This window comes from Gopherus flavomarginatus, chromosome 4, assembly GCF_025201925.1.
Source record: "Gopherus flavomarginatus isolate rGopFla2 chromosome 4, rGopFla2.mat.asm, whole genome shotgun sequence".
Classification (NCBI taxonomy): domain Eukaryota; kingdom Metazoa; phylum Chordata; order Testudines; family Testudinidae; genus Gopherus; species Gopherus flavomarginatus.
Genome location: NC_066620.1, coordinates 133,729,817 through 133,750,335, shown reverse-complemented (window position 1 = coordinate 133,750,335; position 20,519 = coordinate 133,729,817). Strand labels below are relative to the sequence as shown.

Below are 20,519 nucleotides of genomic sequence, written 5' to 3'. Positions count from 1 at the left end.
TCAGTATCAGGGAAACATTTACACTGGCTTTAGCGTAGGTTCCTTTTGGGGACATGTTAACCTTGAGAGTTTTCCTTTAATCTTAATTGTACCTACTGTTTTAAATTACTTTTTATATCCAATTTCTGGCCAGCAGTCTCAGCCCTATTGCTGAAAAATGTGATACTTTCTAGTTCTATGAGAAAAGTTTGAAAATAACTGAAAGGCCAAAAGCCTTAAAATACATTGGGTATCTTTAGAAATTAGGTTTTTTTTTTTTTAGAAGAATGAATGTCTCTAAAAAGATCTCTGATGCAAAGTAGAACATTGTGTTTTAGTTACTTTGATACAGATTTCTCTAATTGATGTCAGCTTGCTGCGATAATAGGAAAGATAGTATGAAGTAAAAATTTCTATATTACATTTAAAAGACTCCTTGCTGTGTCTTTCATCTTGTAAGAACATTTTTTGCAAAACACTTGTTCCTGGTTTTTGCAGATAAGGAAGGGGTAAATTCTGAAGAACCAGCTACCATGGATGAACTTTCAAGGAGAAGTAATAAAAGTTGTTTAGCAGAACTAAGTCCACACTCCAATTTTAAGGATGATGGTATTCCACTAATTTATAATGAGCATAATAAGGCAGAGAAGCAAGACTTCTTAAAAGAGGCAGTAGCAACATCTCCATTGCAATTCAGAAGTGGAAGGTCAGTATCTACTTTTTTTCTCTTTCCAGTCACAGTTAATTGCATAATATGTCGTGTCAAAATATATAGAACTGCTAGAATTCAAAGACTTTTTGTTTTTATTTAAATTCATTGATATTACTATATGTAAATAATATATTCAGTAAAAACTTATCATTTCGCTCCTCCCCCACCCTATCCTAAAGAGATTTATTCTTCTTGTGACAAAAATAAAGTTTAGTTCAATATAGGTAAGGATACCTGCTTGACATGAGGAGAATGAATTAAATAGATGTGTATATACTTTCTGATTTCATTTGATTACTAACATTTCAAAGCTGTGGGTCTGCTAGTAACATTCAGGATATAAAATGGTTTAAAATGGGTATATAGTCCCTTTTATACCTCACAGCCACATCGCTACACATTCTGTGCTCCCAAGCTTCTTATCTTCAGAGAAGATAAGTGGAACAAAAATTGAAGATAAAGTGTCAGAAAAAATAATCAGTGTGTACTTCTTGGTGCTAGCGTCCCTATCAACAGAAGCAAAGTGTGTGTGTGTGTACGCATACTAAATTTTGAAGTGCTTTCTTTAAGTTTATTTACAGTACACTTTGGTTGTTTTTTGTTTTTTTTTAAATAGCTTTACTTTCATCTTCATACCCTATGGTTCAATGTCTGCAGTGACTTAACAGGTACAGTGTTTCAGCAGACAAATAAGACTATGCTTACAATCCATTTCTACTGGATCTGGACTGTGGTGTCCTTTGTATCATTAGCACTTGTGTAACATTCAGTGGCACTGAATTCACTAGTATCATCAACCTGCCATTTCTTTGTTTTGCCCACTAGTGGATGTGATGTACCAGGACGTAATCACTACCTTGGGCAAGCAACTACTCGGTGCACACGTGACACTAGCGTCTCCTACAGATAACTGATGCTTAGGTGAGAAAATCACTCACCTAAGTACAGATATTTTGGCCACTAAGATGTGGCAATGGTTATTAAAAGATTACTTTTTCACAGTAACTGCTATAGATCTATACTGAAATTATTGCTAATATATTAATAAAATGTTACAGTAAACTTGTTAGCAGAGTTTGTAATAAGTAGCTCACAAAATTCATCATAATGCATAGCTTCTGTTACTGTAGAATAATGATCCTTTAATTCTAAACCTGGTAATAATACTGGATAATTTGGTGAACATCATGTAATCAAGCTGTTTCAATAACTCCATAATAAAGCTATTTTAGCTCTCCCCCCTTCTACCCTGATCTTTGAAAGAGGGAGCAAAGAGAGAGAGAAAATCTTAAAGAATGTGGGGTTAGGGTCGGGGAGATGAACAGGGAGATTATTGAACTGTGTGTGTGTATATGCCTGGAAATTAGTTATGTTTCCCAAGAGGGTCCTAACAACAAGAAGTTTGTCAGCTGCTGTTCTTAATAATTGAGAAGAATGAACCTCAAACTGGGTGATAATTGTAAAACTAGCAAGCATGCTAAAATAGTTAAGTTCTGTACAGTGAGCTAAAATTATCTTGTACAAAATTATTTACTTACCCTTTACTAAATTGATTAATCTCTACAGTTTTTATACAGCTTGCCATGCATAGGGCACAGTATGCCATATGGACTGAAGTGTCCAGTAGTCTGAACCACAGAATGTTCTGTTTTGCTTAGTAATAATCACTACAATTCAAATGGTGACTACTTATTTTTTAAAAATAGGTTGATTCCTTCCAAAACCCTTTGTTTATACTGATATGAAGACCAGTCCTTTTAATTAATAGGAGTTTTTTTCCATGTAAAATGTTTCCAGTTTGTTCAAAATTCATGTTTTTCTGTTTGATTTGTTCTATTAGTGGACTGTTATTTCTTATCTCTTCTTCATTCTAGATTTTCTTTCCATTTCACTCCTCCCTAAAACTCTCTAGCTTGCTAGAATATAATTTTTTTTTCACTTCTGAGGATACAATGTGACCATTTTCTGAAGTTGCAAGTACCAGTCCATGGATCCTCTGGCAATTTCAGTTGTAAAAATGGTGTAGCTGGCACAGCCTCTCACAGATTAAGTATTTCCATATTAACGTGTCCTTTCATGTTTTGAAGGTGCTCATGGTTTTGAATCTGTCATTACATCTTGCAACTTGGATAGTATAATTTAAAAAACAGAAACCTGACATTATGCTAAGCTCTCTCCAGTGCTGTTGATTGAGAATTTCACATCAATGAACAAAATATGTATACTTGTGTGTGTGTGTGTGTGTGTGTGTGTGTGTGTGTGTGTATAAATACAGTTATCCAAAATTCCTTTCACTGTAAGAAAATTGCAGCAATCCCTTTCTTTACAACCAGTAACATTATTAACATTAGTATTATTATTTATATTAAATAATAATAATATTGTAAGTATTATATTAAATAACCTTGCATCTGAGAGCCCCATTCATGGATCATGAACCCATTGTACTAGGCGCTCCCCAAACAGAACAAGAAGACAGTTCCTACGCCAAAGAGTTTGCAATCTAAGCACATTTTTTTCCTTCCCTCAGACCTTTTTCAAATGGTCAGGGTGAAAAAAAAAGATAAACTTTGCAGAGGATGATAAACGAATATCTGATACTGAGTCGTGAATAACTAAATTGCTCTCCCCTGGCAATCTTCAAATACAAATCAGTATGTATTATGGACAGTGCAGTGGTGGGAACTATGCCCTTAGCTATTGTTAGAATATTACAGATTAATGAATAAAAGAGAAGAGACAAAAGATCTAAACATTTTATTAAATTTGCAACTGATTAGCAGGGTGGATTTGATTTAAATCACTAGTCAGGAAGACTCAATTTTAATAATGGATTGCTACATAAAAGTGCATTCTTGGTGGTGGTTATAACCTTAATACATATTCTTCAGAACTCAGAGAGAGATGTAGATTTCATTTTTAGAAGGTACACACTATACATTTTTAAAGTGATATTATGAAAACTTTTCAAATTAGTTTTACAGCTATATCAGAAAATGAATGATTGATTGGTTATTTCATTTATCAAAGATAATTGAAGCAGATAGTTCACCTACCAATGACTTCATAAATATCTCCAATTCAACAGGTTAATCATTAATATTTGGAGGATTTTCTTGCCATGCTGTATTAGGAGGAGAACATCGCCAGACAGACATTTAAATTGTTTTATTTAACTAAAACAACAACGTTCTGTATCCTGGATTTTTTTCTTCAACAGCAAACATACTGTATGCTAGTTTAACAAAACAAGTATATGAATTTTTTAATTTAGTTAAACATTCAAGTTTTTTAAAATCAGGTTTGTTTTTGTTAAAATTGTTTTAACTAAAAATAGTTAAATGAAATAGTTTTAAAAAAATTAAATAGACTATGTCAGACAGGTCAACATGAGAAACTTAAAATATTGGCTTCTGCAGCTAACTCACTCGTCTTCACCTTCATTTTCCTGTTGGTTCATAATCCAGGAAAGAAAAACAAGCTTTCCTACTTTTTCAGGTCCCAAACGATTTCTCAATTTGGAATGAATTAGTCCAAAGGAAAATAATCTCACTTTTAACAGCAGTAGATTCTTCTGCTGGTGTAGAGAGAATATTATCACTTCAACAGTCTCTGAATCCAAGTGCTTAAGTGACTTCCACCAGTTCACTGGTGTGACTTTCTTTAAAACATCATCAGCAAACATATTTCTTATTCCCAGACTGGGTCTCTTTTACAGCCTGCTGCTATGATATGTTTTCCCTTCTAGTGAGAGAATGGTATGTAGATCTCAAATCAATGAAGGCTACACTCAGGGTACGTCTACACTACGTCTACACTATGGGATTATTCCGATTTTACATAAACCAGTTTTGTAATACAGATTGTATAAAGTCAAGTGCACGCAGCCACACTTCGGCGGTGTGCGTCCATGGTCCGAGGCTAGCGTCGATTTCTGGAGCGTTGCACTGTGGATAGCTATTCCGTAGCTATCCCATAGTTCCCGCAGTCTCCCCCGCCCCTTGGAATTCTGGGTTGAGATCCCAGTGACTGACGGGGCAAAAATCATTGTTGCAGGTGGTTCTGGGTAAATGTCATCAGTCATTCCTTCATCCAGGAAAACAACGGCAGACAATCATTTCGTGCCCTTTTTCCCTGGATTGCCCTGGGAGACGCCATAGCACGGCAACCATGGAGTCCGTTCAGCTTTTTTTTACTGTCACCGTGTATCTACTGCATGTTGCTAACAGACGCGGTACTGCAGCGCTACACAGCAGCATTCATTTGCCTTTGCATGATAGCAGAGACTGTTATCTGTCGTTCTGTACCGTCTGCTGCTGTCATGGGTGCCCCTGGCTAAGGTTGGCCAGGAGTGCAAAGACAAAAATGGGAATGACTCCCCAAGTCAATTCCTCCTTTATGGTATCTAAAAATAGTCAGTCCTGCCTAGAATATGGGGCAAGTGTACTAGAGAACCAGAGAGCACAGCCGCTCCATGTCAGATCCCGCAGAAATGATGAGCTGCATGCCATTCACTGGGGGTGCTCCTGCAACAACCCCACCCGTTGCTTCCCTCCTCCCCCAACCTTCCTGGGCTACCGTGGCAGTGTCCCCACCCCCATTTGTGTGATGAAGTAATAAAGAATGCAGGAATAAGCAACACTGACTTGTTAGTGAGATAAAATGAGGGGGAGGCAGCCTCCCGCTGCTATGACAGTCCAGGCAGGACATTAAGCAGTGTGGGGGAGAGGAGCTCAGCATCCCGCTGCTATGATAGTCCAGGCAGTACAGAATCTTTTCTTTACACGTGAAAGGGAGGGGGCTGATGGAACTCAGCCCCCAGTTGCTATGATGAGGACGGTTACCAGCCGTTCTGTACCATCTACTGGGAATGACCAGGAATCATTCCTATTTTTACCCAGGCGCCCCCGGCCAGCCTCACCTGAGACCAGCCAGGAGCACTCACGGGCTCATGACGAGGACAGCTATCAGTCCTTCTGCACTGTACCGTCTGCCATCGGGGAGGGGTGGAGAGAGGATGCTACTGTTTACTGCTGAAGCACCGTGTCTACCAGCAGCATGCGTTATACATAGTGACATAAAAAAGTCAAGAAACGATTTTTTCCCCTTTTTCTATCACGGAGGGGGAGGAGGGGTAAATTGACGAGATTGTCCAGGGTGGTTCAAGGTCTATGTGTTTGACCATTCAGGCATTGGGAGTTCAGCCAAGAATGCAAATGATTTTCGGAGACTGCGGGGACTGTGGAATAGCTGGAGTCCTCGGTATCCCCTCCCTCCCTCCATGAGCGTCCATTTGATTCTTTGGCTTTCCGTTACGCATGTCACGCAGCACTGTGCTGTGGATTCTGTATCATAGCCTGGAGATTTTTTCAAATGCTTTGGCATTTCCTCTTCTGTAACAGAGCTCTGATAGAAAAGATTTGTCTCCCCATACAGCGGTCAGATCCAGTATCTCCCGTACAGTCCATGCAGTCCATGCTGGAGCTCATTTTGGATTTGGGACTGCATCGCCACCCGTGCTGATCAGAGCTCCACGCTGGGGAAACAGGAAATTAAATTCAAAAGTTCGCGGGGCTTTTCCTGTCTACCTGGCCACTGCATCTGAGTTCAGATTGCTGTCCAGAGCGGTCACAGTGGAACACTGTTTGATACCGCCCGGAGGCCAATACTGTCGATTTGCGGCCACACTAACCCTAATCCGATATGGTAATACCGATTTTAGCGCTACTCCTCTCACTGGGGAGGAGTACAGAAACCAATTTAAAGAGCCCTTTATATCGACAGAAAGGGCCTCGTTGTGTGGACGGGTACAGTGTTAAATCGGTTTAAAGCTGCTAAAATCGGTTTAAACGCGTAGTGTAGACCAGGCCTCAGAAAGACCTCAAGACTTTGGTAATATGCTGCTCAAACAATTCCACTTTTGTTTCTACTGCCTGTCCCTCCCTTCTCACGTTTTATCTCCAGACTTCTTCTCCTTGTCCAGATCTATTCCACCCCCAACAATTTTCTATTCATTGAACTTTTTGAAACTTTGCACTTTTAGAGAGCAGTAAGGGATTGACTCTGTATACACAAATTTGCAGAGGCACAATATGGTTGAGGTCTGTTATTTCTCACCTCTAAATAAATAATATATATAAAAAAACATTTTTGCTGTTAACAAGCATGTTCTCTGGAGACACAAATCAGCAGTTTGAGAATTGCAGAACTAAGCATCTCTGATGGTTTCTTCTAGATTGAGCACTGAGTCCCATTGGGTAGATAGAAAGATTAACCTAAATAGATTAACCTAAATAATCTATACAAAAGCCCCTGGAACCCCATAAAATTGGGGCTCTAATCCAGGAACTATTGGAAGTCATTTACAAAAGTTTTCTTAAACATTAGATAAATATATTCTCACACTATAGAATTAGAATTTATAATCCCTATTCAATGATGAGACATTATAGCTCAAAGAAGTATCTTAATTAAAACTATCTTTTAGATAGGTTTTTTCCTCAAAAAGCATTTTATCAAAAAAGTCTGATTTAAATGAAATCTGATTTTTATTTTATTTATTTTAAATCATTGATTTTTATCCACCCTGCTGATTAGTGACCAGCGTATGAGGCCAGGTACTTTATGTCAAAATTATCTTGAGAAAAGGGTGCTATTTCTATAAGGATTTCAGAGTAGGGAAATTAGAACTTTAGAGCTTGAATGAATAAAAACTATTTAAAAGGTAACTAATAATTTATCAGAGGAACATGGATTTGTAGTAGAGAAGATATATCTAGGTCATAGGATAAGACTCTTCTAAATTATATTCCAGAAAACATACACGGTCTGATTCAATAATTAAACCTGCAGAAAGTGTGAGAGAGTGCTAGAAAAATATATTAAAAAAACAAAAGGGGTGGATGGGAATCAATTAACTTTGTTTTCTTCAAATAGGTCTTCACATGTACTGAGAATTTAAGTCGGGAAGATTAATTCTCAATCAGATCTTGTTGGCTTTGTTTCTTCTTTGTAATTTATTGCTGAATTGGCTGTAGTTTCCATGCTTGTCCATCCTTTTAACCTGGTGGTTAGAAGCTACCTATCACTTTGACCATGGAAATCTGCCAGAAAATCCAAAAAATGTACATCATATGCCAAATTTGAATTAGGGAAACTAATATTAGAGGCAGCTGAACCTGAATAATCATAACACTCAGTATCTTCAGTTAGAGCTCTAAGTACTTGTCTTAAGACAATTACGGAAAATCTGGTTTCCAGTCATTTTGTTCTTGAACAAGTTTTCTCCAACATAGGAGAGCTGTACAATAGGAGTTTTTTCCTCTCCTTTGTATTAGTCCCATGTCCTTAAGTTGAAATAGGTGCAGAGAAGGGTAATGAAAATGATTAGGGGTATGGAACAGCTTCCGTGTGAAAAGGGACTAAAAGTATGGGGTCTTTTCAGCTTAGAAAAGAGCTGCCGAGGGGGGAGGGGAATATGATGGTCTATAAAATAACGAATGGTATGGAGAAAGTGACTAGGGATGTTATTTACCCCTCACATGACACAGGACCTAGGTCACCCAATGAAATTATGCATTATGTAAGGTATGTAACCTGCTGCTTATTAATCTGTGGAACTCTTTGCTAGAATATATTGTGAAGGCCAAAAGTATAATGGGGTTCAGAAAAGAATTAGCTAAGTTCATGAAGAATGGGTTCATCAGTGATTATTAAGGCAACGTTTTAGTCACAGGTATTTTTTTGAAAAGTCATGGACAGGTCATGGGCAGTAAAGAAAAATTCAGTCAGTGACCTGTCCATGACTTCTACTATATACCTCTGACTGAATCGGGGAGGGACGGGGGGGGGGGGTTGCTTGAGTGGCGGCATGGAGGTGTTGGGGCTGGGTGACAGCACACAGCCTGGGGCCCCCGATGGGGCTGGGTAGGGCAGGCAGTCTGGCTGGGACCCCCACTGGTGTTGAGGGTATGTGGGCTGCCTCTGCCCAGATCTCCGGAGGCAGTGCCTGCAGTGAGGGGGATGCCCTGCTTCTGGGGAGCCCCCTGAGGTAAGTGCTGCCCAGAGCCCTCTTCACCTCTTCCCACACCCAAACCCCTGCTGCTCTGGGGGAGTGGGACACAGTGGCCCGAGACTGCCCCAGCTGCCTGAGCTTCTCCTGGGTCAGATGCACCAGCTGCTGCAGAAGTCACAGGAAGTCATGGAATCCATGATCTCCTTGACAAACTCGCAGCTTTAATGATTATTTGCCAAGATGATCAGGGACAGAACTCCATGCTCTCGGTATCCCTAAACCTCCAAGTGCCAGAAGCTGGGGCTGAATGACAGGGCATGGATCACTCGAAATTAACCTGTTCTGTTCATTCCCTCTGAAGCATCTGGCACTGGCCTCTGTCAGAGGCAAGATATTGGGCTAGATGGACCATTGCTATGACCTAGTATGGCTGTTCTTATGCAGCTATTGTACATTTTTGCATATTTGGTCCTAAAAAGTACTGTGGAGTTGGAGTGTTTGACCTCAAAAGATGAAACAAAAGATCCAGATTCAGACTGGAAACTGCCCTTTGGTTCCTTCAGTTATCTCACTCAGACATTTATCTTACTGATGCCTTGACCGTGTAGTTTACTGTATGCAGCTACACTATGTTCTCTTAACTTCTATGGGCCTTACGCTGGTGCAGTGAAGTGCAGGATCAGAGCCTTAGAGTGTTATGTCTTCAGGACAGCAATATGTCTTATTTTGTAAAGCACCATGCACTCAAGTATCCTAAGTAAAGTGTGGGCATTGGGGATCACACACATTTTTGAAAATAAGGGCCTTTTTAATGGCTGTGTGTGTGTGCATGTTAAGTATGTACCTATATTGACGTAGCAGTTGTTTTGCGTCGGACATTGACACAGGTGTTCTAAACTTCACTCGTCAGAATATGTCCAGTATCCTGCTATCTCCATTATGGGGCTGCCCATCTTCCATAACTTTCAGTAAGACACTGGTGGTAGTAATTATTTTTTGTTCAGATCTCCAGAAATTACCGTAATCTACCCTTTCAATATCCTCTTTTTCAACTGTCTCTGTGTGATTTGTAGAAGAACCAACTGGTCAAGTGATGCAAGGCTTTCAAAGACAGGGATTTGTAATATGTTTTCCAAAGATCAACTCAATGTCTGTCCAACAGAACATGGTTTATCTAGGATTAGAGCGGGAGGGGGGCAGTTCTAGGACAGAGCACAATATCTGCTCTATCAGAAACAAAGTTTCTTAAGCTTCCGAACTCAATGTTAGTTGTTCATGAGAAGCGGACAATGTCAGGTGTTATCTGTAGTCTGTTATCTTGTATAAAAGTTGTACTGTGAGAGAGCCAATTAAGGTTCATCACAGGTTCTTTTTATTGCTTAATCCAAATGGAGTCTTCCACTGTTATCAATAGGTTTTGGATCAGGTCCTTGGTCTCAAACTCTGGGAAATTTAGAGCCTCTGGTCCTCATGCCATGAAAAGTAATTCAATCCCTAATATGGAGACGTGTGTATCATAGGTTCAAAGAATTCGGCTTTTTGGTGGGAGTGAGAAATTGGGAAGGCTATCTGTGCAAAATAGAGGTTAGAAATAGAAACACAGACAGCCTTGCACTTATTGGAATCAAGTACAATTTTTGTTAGTGCTTTTGGTTTTGCATAACATTCAGATCCAGCATACAGTATCTCCAGCAACTGTGCTGTAATGGATAAGATGCTGTACGTTAAACATGTCCATGTATGAAGATACCTCACCACGACTAAATTACAGTGGCACGGCAACACCACTATAGTTAGGGTTCCATTACAACTTCTGATTAAAGGTCGATCTTGCTAAGTCCTCTAAAATTGACATGCATGGTTTAATTCCTTTGAAATTTGGTATGCCTCTAGGGGTTGCAGCGTAGTGTTAGTGCCCAAATTTCGGGTCATTGAGCTAAGGTTGTGGAGATATAAGCCCCTCCAAAGTAGCCTTTTTTCAAAAAGTTTTTATGTGGGGTTTCTTTGCGCAGAGCTAGAGATGAACCTTTCCATGTGATGCGGGTCAAAATGGTCTCAATCTGTCAAATTTTACCCAAGGTAGTGCATGGCAAACACTAAATCTTTGGGAGACCCAAATTAAGAATGGTATCTGAGAATATAGTCACTTCTTTGCATGTGCAGATGTTCAGTCTGGAAGGATTACACTGCTCATGCAGTCAATAAAGGAAGAAAACTTGGAGAGGGAGGATTTCTATGCAGCCATTATCTGCTTGCCTGGATACCTAGAGGGAATGTGATTGACGCCATTGCCCTTGGTGAATGTCCTGCCACTGATGTTCCTAATCTGAACCTTTGTACACCTGTGCAATAGAGATTTAATAACTCATGCTGCTTGATACAAGTTGTCTCTGTTACAGTGCAGCACGTTTTTATTTTAGGGGGAAGTTTATTGTGAACACAACAGTCAAGGGGCAGTCTAACCAATGTTCTTGTTATATTGAGTGGGGAGGAGCCAGAGGACTGTGTGAGATGGGAGGGCGTAGGTTGGAATGTAGAATAGGGGAAAGGAGTTATGTCTGCAGAGGGGGTGGGCAATGAGGATGAGTAGGCAAGCCTTGAAATAGTTACTTGAGAAAATCTGTATTTTACTAGCTCCTGGGGGTGGGTAATGGCTTACTCGCTCAGGGCAGATTAATGTGGGGATTCCGAAGACATGTAATGTGGAGGTTTGGAACTGACAGTGTAGGTACCTGACCAGCAGGGTTCTCAGCATGTGGATTCTGGATGATTCCTGTATCCTGAGGTTGCAGAAGTTTGTGAGAGAGCAAAGAGTATGCTATGACATAGGGGTTGCTGATTACAAGCTTATTTGGGTAGAGATAGATGGCCTGCACTGGCATCATGTTTTGCTCACTCTGCAGCATCTGACTAGTGACTTAAGAACTTATGATCTACCGGACATTGTGGTATAATTCACTTGGGCAGAAATGATTAATTCCTGGTGTACACCTTATGCAATGTTTGACTTCCAAATTCCATTCCTATTCTCTAACACACACATGCAAAGATTTTGATCTACTACCTATCTAAATATAACAGTGGAGCACTTTATTTTATTGTTTTGCTTGAACTGTCTTAAATAATGGGCTGTGCCCATTATGTGTTTATAGAGCAATGGTTCCCAAATTTTTTTTTCTGTGGACCACTTGAAAATTGCTGAAGGTCTCGACAGTCCACTTAATGATCTTTTCAGATGTTCGTAACATTAGCCAGCTATTGTAAAGCACTTTTGGATAAAAGTGCTATATAAAAAAACTTAACTTTTTTGTTCTACAAATAAAAGCACACAACTCATATATTTTAATATCAGTAGTCTTACCTTCCTAATGCGATGGATGTGTCCTCTCCCCTGCTGCAGCAGCCCCCGAGCTCAGGCTGGGAAGGAGCAGGGGTCTCTCCTTCTCTCCTCCACTGTGGCAGCCCCCAAAATGGGGCTGGGAAGCAGGGAGTCTCTCCCTTTCTTCCCCCGCCACAGAGCTGAGGCTGGGAAGGAGCACAGTCTCTCCTCGGCAAACAGCCTCTTTCTCTGGCTGCCGCAGCCATGCATGTCCCAAATTTCCCCCACCCCCACTTCTCACTGCACTGCCCCCTCCCACCTACCCCCTATTCCCCCATGGCCACTACCTCACCTTATATGTGTATCTTCTCCAGGGTCCAGGCACCTAATTAGTGGAGCCACACCTGCACGGCTCCACTAATTAGGTGGGTGGCCCTTCCTTCTCTCGTGTACAGCCACCCAGGCACGCACCTTAGAAGGAACCTTAGAATGGAGCTCAGTTTGAGAACCTCTGTTATAGAGGAATTTGTTTTTTATTTGCTCATCTTTGGGATGAACTGACCATGAGACACAATGTCCTTGGCCTAAAGTCCTTACTTGGTAGCCAGTTTTGAAAATTAAATTTCCATTCCACTATTTCTTCCTTCCTTAATTCAGTAGCCTCTCTCCAACCTCTCATTCAGTTTCTTTCTTTCCTGCTGGCAATACTCTTGATACAAATAATGTGTAATTGTTGAAATTATTTCAGGACATCAGCATTCATCAGTTATCTCTTTAATTATTTGCTGTAGCTTTTTTTTAAATTGCTAAGCAATTTGCACCATTGAAGAACAGGACTGAGTATGTGTTCATATAATTATTCTATTACAGACTGCTTTATACTTATTTGTATAAAATTTTGTAGCGACTCCATTATGTTTTACAAAGGAAAATATTAATCTTAAAATGATTATTGTAGCTGTTATAATAATTCCATTTTGTGTGAGGAACACCTGTTACAAATATTGATTTATCCTTCTAGGATATGTCTACACTGCAAAACAAACAAAACCAAAAAAACCCAACCAAACCAAAATCCCAAAAAACCCACCATGGCAGTGAGTTTCAGAGCTGGGGTCAGCTGACTGGGTTTATGGGGCTCACACTCTAAAGCTAAATAGCAGTGTAGACATTCCTACTTGGGCTCGAGCCCAGGCTCTGAAACCTGACGAGGGGTGGGTCCAAGAAACAAGGCTCCAACCTAAGTGCGAATGTCTGCATTGCTATTTTTAGCCCCAGAGCGCAAGCCTCATTAGTAGGGTCCTACCAAAATCATGGTCCATTTTGGTCAATTTCACAGTCATAGGATTTAAAAAATCGTAAAGTTCATGATTCCAGCTATTTACATCTGACATTTCAGTGTTGTAATTGCAGGGGTCTTGATCAGGGCTGGCTCCAATTTTTTTGCTGCCCCAAGCAAAAAAAATTTCCCCTGCTCCTCTGGCCCTGCCCCAACGCCGCCCCTTCCCCAAATCCCTGGCCCTGCCTCCTCCCTCAGGTGTGCTGCATTTCCCCTTCTCCCTCTGGGAGGGAGCGGGGAGAAGCAGAGTGGCAGCGTGCTCTGAAGCGGGGAGGCGGAGGTTAGCTGGGGGGGAGCGGTTCCTCTGCCCCCCCCAGGTTACTTCCTGCAGCCCTGCCCTCCCCCCGCACCGCCGCAGCTCACCTCCTCTCTGCCCGCTCCCCTGAGCGTGCCTCTGCCGCTATGCTTCTCCCCCCTCCCTCCCAGGCTTGCTGCACGAATCAGCTATTTTGCAGCAAGCCTGGGAGGGAGTTGGGAGAAGTGGAGCAGCGGCACACTCAGGGGAGCAGGCAGCAGTGGAGCGGAGGTGAGCTGGTGGGGGAAGCGGTTCCTCTTCCCCCCCCAGGGTTACTTCCTGCGGCCCTCCCTGCACTCTCCACCGCTGCAGCTCACCTCCTCTCAGGGCTGGCTCCTGGCTTTTTGTGCCCCAAGCAAAATAAATAAATAAATAAAAGGAGCCAGAAGCCAGAATGCCGCCCCTTGGAAAGTGCTGCCCCAAGCACATGCTTAGAGCTCTGATGCCTAGAGCTGGCCCTGGTCTTGACCCAAAAGGGAGTTGTGGGGGGGCATCACAAGGTTATTGTAGGCGGGGGTTGCGGTACTGCTATCTTTACTTCTGCGCTGCTGCTGGTGGCAGTGCTGCCTTCAGAGCTGGACAGTGGTGGCTGCTGGCTGGGAGCCCATCTCTGAAGGCAGAGCTGTCGCCAGCAGCAGCACAGAAGTAAGGATGGCATGGTGTGGTATTGCCACCCTTACGTCTGCACTGCTGCTGGTGGGGTGCTGCCTTCAGAGCTCTGTGCCTGTCCAACAGCTGCCGCTCTCTGGCAGCCCAGCTGTGAAGGCAATGTAGAAGTAAGCATGACAATACTGTGATCTGTCTAAAATAACCTTGCAACTCCCCTACCCCTCCCGCCCAACTCCCTTTTTGGTCAGGATCACATTTTGAGAAACATTGGGCTCCACCCCCCTCACCCCGGTGAAATCTGTATAGTATAGGGTGTACACACACAAAAAAACAGATTTCATGGTCTGTGATGTGTGTGGGTTTTTTTTTTTTTTCATGGCTGTGAATTTGGTAGTGCCCTACTCATGATCCTGAGTGAGTTGACTTTGGCTCTGAGACTTGCTGCCTTGGGGATATTTTTTTGTGCAGTGTAGATGTACCCATAGTGTGTTTGCATCTCACTTTGTTTTCCATCGTGTCAGCTATCCTAGGAATAATGTTCAGTAGTTATTATGGGTGTCTAGATAGAGGTAGATGTTCTGTATAAAAAGAGAGAATGTCTTTCCTTTTGTTTTGCATTTCTATTTTTTAGATTTTTCCTAAGGAAAGATTGATTCTCATTTGTTGGTAACCATTCAAACGTTGCTTTGAAAATAAAAATAGCTTTTATGCTAAATTTGGTGCTTCTTTTTGCTAACCAGGGGGATATACTATATCTACACACGTTTATTTAATCTTTCTCTCTTTCTCGCCCTCCCCCAAGCTCTGCCCTGTGTTCCATCTTTCTCTTCTGGTGCCTCAAACAATAGTTTTTCTATTGCCATTGCTGATCCAGTGTGTCCTCCTTCTACACTGCCTTTCCCACAGTAATTATATTTTGTTCTTGACCCTCTTTTTGCTATAGCTTTGAGAAAAAAAAAAGTTAATGCTTACTTGTTACGTTTCTTCCCTTGCAACCCCAGGCCATGAGCATTTTAACCCCTGAGCACCATCTTCAACATAACCATCACACTGTGATGTTAAAGTAGGTTTAATAGTTTTGCTGACATGGAATTATATTCTCTTTGCTGCTCTTGGTTTTCTTGCCTCACTCTGATCATCCCTCAGGGACAAGAGACCATTATGAACTCTCCCCTGGTGAGGAAGCTTGTGTACGTGGCTTGTGTAGGGGTCAGATGTCCCAGAATCTAGGAGCCAGTGGGGCCTAACTGGCCTTCTCCCACAGCTAGTCTTTGTACTGTTATCTCTTACCAGTTGAAAATATTGAGGAACAGTCTCTGGATACAGATGACCAATCTTGATTCTGGTGCTTTGCTCTGCCTACATCTGGGATCCCCATATAATGTCAAAGGAGTTCTGTATGTGTGAAGAGAATATCAAAGTCAAGTTCTGCCATGAAAACTGGAGGGGGGGATTTTGTCTGTGGTTGAATTGCAGAATAGAATTACCAGTTACATTCAGCTATAATTAAAGGTGTAAAAACAATTTTTATATCCAAGAAGAACTTATTTCTTTATACTTTTATTTAATTATCACTGATATTTAACTACAATACATAACAGATTGAAAATAAGAAAAGAAAAATAAGTTGCCAAGTAAGTGCAAAGTATATAATTGTATGTATGTAGATGCTGTCTTTGGTTGAGATGTAGAGGCATTTAGCGGGCTGTGCCTGGTACCCAGCAGGCCCAGTAGTCAGGTTTCAGTCAAAATGTCTATCCTAGTCTTGGGGTAGCTCTTCTAGGCAGCCCGGTTGGGGCAGCAGTGGCCAAGTCACAGTTCATCGTCCTCCTGGGATCTCCAGGCAGCTGGGGGAGGGGAGAAAGGTAGGGAAATCTGGGGCCTCACTCTGATGGGTCTTGGCCGAAGGGGACTGTTATTCCAGATCAGCCTCCCTTGGACTGCTTCCTACCTCCCTGTTTTCCCTTCAGTTTGGGAAATGGCCCCAGCTTTTTGCTTACAGTTTGAGCAATTCAAAGTCTCAACTGGGGTTGGGGGCAGGAGGCTTCCCGGCTCATTTCAGAGTCCAGTTGTTTCCCCTGGGTAAGGGGATCAGAGGGGGAAAACAGGAGTCAAAAAAGGATTAAAAAACTTTATATGGGTTATATGAGGAATATCATATCTCTTGGCATAAACTAATCACTAACTGCTTGGAATTAGGAAGAAACTTCTCATACGAATAAGCTATTTTGTAAATGTCCATGAGTACACAATTTCTTTTACCTTTCTCTAAACCCTCTGGTATGAGCAGTAATTAGACATTGGACTAGCTGGACCATCGATCTGAATCTGATCCTAATTGACTGGAAGATTCGTTCTCCTTGGAGTACTTGCACATGTCCATTCCAGTGTAGGTGTGTGCATGCTCCGATCGGTTGCTGGAATTTTTTCCCTTAGTGGTATTCATTGAGTCAGCTCCAGTGATCTCTGGAGCCGTGCGCTCATACTACCGGCATAAAGGGCCCCACTACCCCTTCAGTTCCTTCTTATCTCCCATGACAGTTGCAGGAACTTCCCTCATTGCTCAGGCAATTTATCCCAGTGGTTTTCCTTCTCTTTTTTCGTGTATATAGTTAGTTTTGTTAGTTAGTAGTAATTTTAGTAGTTAGTGAGTTTTGGATGCTTCCGCACTTAGTTGGAGAGGCTTGTCTGATCTGTGGGGCCGGGGTATGCCTCATTCACTAGGCTTCAAACCCTGTGTGTGGCAAGTCAATGTCCTTGAGCAACCCACACTCGAACTGCCTCACATGTTTAGGGGAAGCTCATAGGAAAGACTGTTGCCAGATCTGCAGGGACTTCAAACACCGCACCAAGAAAGACCAGGAGGCAAGGTTGAAGGTCCTCCTCATGGAGACAGCCCTAAGACCAGTGTCAGAGCTGCACTTAGACTCGGCACCAAGCACCTCAGCTTTGATGCAGAGTGCTCCTTCTGCCAGTTGAGAGTCCTGGCACTGATCCTCCTTACTGGTGCATAAGAATAAGCACCAGGAGAAGAGTCATTCCCCAGTGCCGAAAAGAAGCAGGCAAGTGGATCAGGGTAGAGCGAGACCCGTGTCAGGCTGCTCTCCCTCCCCGGTACTGCAGCAGGCACCTCTGTCAGCCTTGGTACTCCCGCCATCTCTGCTAACTCTAGCATGGGAAGTGCCATCCTCCAGCAGACAGCATACCAGTCAGTTCGTGGTACCATCAAATCCAGAGGCATTTGCGGCTGCTAGAGGCCTGCTCACTCTTCCAGTCCCAGGGTCCCCAGAGATTCAGGACTTGGCACCACTAGTACCAATGAGTGGCAGAGAGCCATCCCGCAGCTTTCGTGCGGCACCACGGCCACCCTTTAGGGGGAACCTCCCTATGGTAGCCTTGGCTCAGACTTCTCCGTGATGCCATTTGCCAGCACCGAGAGGATTGACACCACTTGAGTCTCTACACCCCAGCTCATCGACGTCCAAAGTGGGGTCTTTCTCTCCCCACTGTCAGGACCACCTGCACTACTCCACACACCATTTCTAACCTGAGATAGCCTCAGGCGCTTTGGTGCCCCTAAACGATTGGTCTCCAGGACTGTGGGGAATGGCACTCATGCAATGGACTTTTTGGAACCTGTGGAGATTTCCTCCCAGCCAGGGCATCATTTCAAGGCATTCGTATTCTGTGGCCTTGAAAAGACTGAGCTTAACTGGGAGATGATTAGCATCGTTGTCTGAGCCCCAGGTATGTGGAAAAAAATTTATAACCTGTTGATTTTGTAAAATGGTGGAGTTTGGAGGTAGGGTTGTACCTTGGGAACCCCATGCTCAGTTTATCATAATTGTGGTCGCCTAACCCTACCTAGCACACTTATAAGGCACAGCAAATTTCAAGAGAATCCGAGTAAGCATGAGGATTTTAGAGCACCTAGCCCTGGTCTGCACTACACAGTTAGGTTGAAGTAAGAGGCCTTATGTCAACCTAACTATGTCAGTGTACACACTACAGCCTTGATCCCACCAGTGTAAGTGCTCTACTACGCCGACATAACTCCACATCCAGGAGAAATGTAGGGCTTATGTTGGTGTAGTTAGGGCGATGCAGTGTCTATGTAGACACTGCGTTACTTACATCAGCTGTTGGCTGCCATTCTTGTCAATTTCCAGCATGGAGCCCTGAAATTAACAAGAAAGCCTGGTGGTGGTGGTGGTGTGCTCTGGCTGCCCCCATCCCTGCTTCCTTCTCCCTGTTCAGGCAGTCAAGAAGCCCAGGTAGCTTCCCTCTGCTCCCAGCAGAGCTCTCAGCTCCCCACACTCCCTTTCTTCAGTTAGTGGACATGCTGCTGGTGAAGACACGCACCACTGACAGAAGGAGGGCAGTGTAGACATCAGCCACAGCAGTAATGACTGCGGTGGCTGTAAGTCGACCTAGCATAGGTTAACTTAAGTTTCTAGTATAGACATGCCCCTGGAAAAGTCATCCTTTAAATAGTATGTCCTTTAAATAGTATGTCCCTCGGCCCACACCACTTCCCGCAGCTCCCATTGGCCTGGAGGAGCGAGCCGCGATTGGCCAAACCTGCGAATGTGGCTGGTAAACAAACAGGTCCAGCCCACTTTCTCTGCACAAGCGGCGGAACAAGTTTGGGAACCACTGGTCTATAAAATCATGAATGGTGTGGAAAAAGTGAATAAGGAGGTGTTTATTTACTCGTTCACATAACACAAGAACCAGGGTCACACAATGAAATTAATAGGCAACAGGTTTAAAACAAACAAAAGATGGTGTCGCCAGGAGGGCTTTGGCTTCCTCGACCATGGGATGCTATTCGAGGAAGGACTGCTAGGCAGAGATGGCGTTCACCTTTCGAGGTGGGGAAAGACCCTATTTGCACACAGACTAGCTAACCTAGTGAGGAGGGCTTTAAACTAGGTTTGACGAGGACTGGTGAGCAAAGCCCACAGGTAAGTGGGGAACATGGAGACCTGGGAGATGGGTCGGAAACCAGAGGGAGCGTGGGCTATAATGGCAGAGAGATAGGAGGGTCAGGGCAAAACTGGGAGGCAAGATCAAACCGGTATCTTAGATGCCTATATACAAATGCGAGAAGTATGGGTAATAAGCAGGAAGAACTGGAAGTGCTGATAAATAAATACAACTATGACATTGTTGGCATCATTGAAACTTGGTAGGATAATACACATGACTGGAATGTTGGTGTGGATGGGTACAGCTTGCTCAGGAAGGATAGACAGGGGAAAAAGAGGAGATGTTGACTTATATATTAAAAATATACACACTTGGACTGAGGTGGAGATAGACGTAGGAAACGGAAGTGTTGAGAGTCTCTGGATTAGGCTAAAAGGGGTAAAAAAACAAGGGTGATGTCTACCACAGGCCACCTAACCAGGTGGATGAGGCTTTTTTTAAATAACTAACAATCATTCAAAGCCCAAGATTTGGTGATGGTGGGGGACTTCAACTATCCAGATATATGTTGGGAAAATAACACCGCGGGGCACAGACTATCCAGTAAGTTCCTGGACTGCATTGCAGACAACTTTTATTTCAGAAGGTTGAAAAAGCTACTAGAGGGGAAGCTGTTCTAGACTTGATTTTAACAAATAGGGAGGAACTCGTTGAGAATTTGAAAAGCAGCATGGGTGAAAGCGGTCATGAAATCATAAAGTTTGCAATTCTAAGGAAAGGTAGAAGGGAGTACAGCAAAATAGAGACCATGGATTTCAGGAAGGTGGATTTTGGTAAGCTCAGAGAGCTGATAGGTAAGGTCCCATGGGAATCAAGACTGAGAGGAAAAACAACTGAGGAGAGTTGGCAGTTTTTCGAAGGGACACTATTAAGGGCCCAAAAGCAAGCTATTCCACTGGGTAGGAAAGATAGAAAATGTGGCAAAAGACCACCTTGGCTTAACCATGAGATCTTGCATGATCTAAAAAATAAAAAGTCATATTAAAAAATGGAAACTAGGTCAGATTACAAAGGATGAATGTAGACAAACAACACAGGAATGCAGGGGCAAGATTAGAAAGGCAAAGGCACAAAATGAGCTCAAACTATCTATGAGAATAAAGGGAAACAAGAAGACTTTTTATCAATACATTAGAAGCAAGAGGAAGACCCAGGACAGGGTAGGCCCACTGCTCAGTGAGGAGGGAGAAACAGTAACGGGAAACTTGGAAATGGCAGAGATGCTTAATGACTTCTTTGTTTTGGTCTTCACTGAGAAGT

At 42.7% G+C, this 20,519-nt stretch overlaps 1 protein-coding gene across 6 annotated transcripts in view; it reads left to right on the top strand.

Moving 5' to 3' along the window:
* ARMC2 (armadillo repeat containing 2) overlaps positions 1 to 20,519 on the top strand; it is a 171,552-nt gene that overhangs the window by 19,399 nt on the left and 131,634 nt on the right. For all 6 annotated transcript variants that reach the window (XM_050951359.1, XM_050951358.1, XM_050951356.1 and 3 more), the window contains one exon: positions 478 to 685. In XM_050951359.1, coding sequence (XP_050807316.1) covers positions 478 to 685 — 208 coding nt within the window. The remainder of the gene's footprint in view (positions 1 to 477; positions 686 to 20,519) is intronic.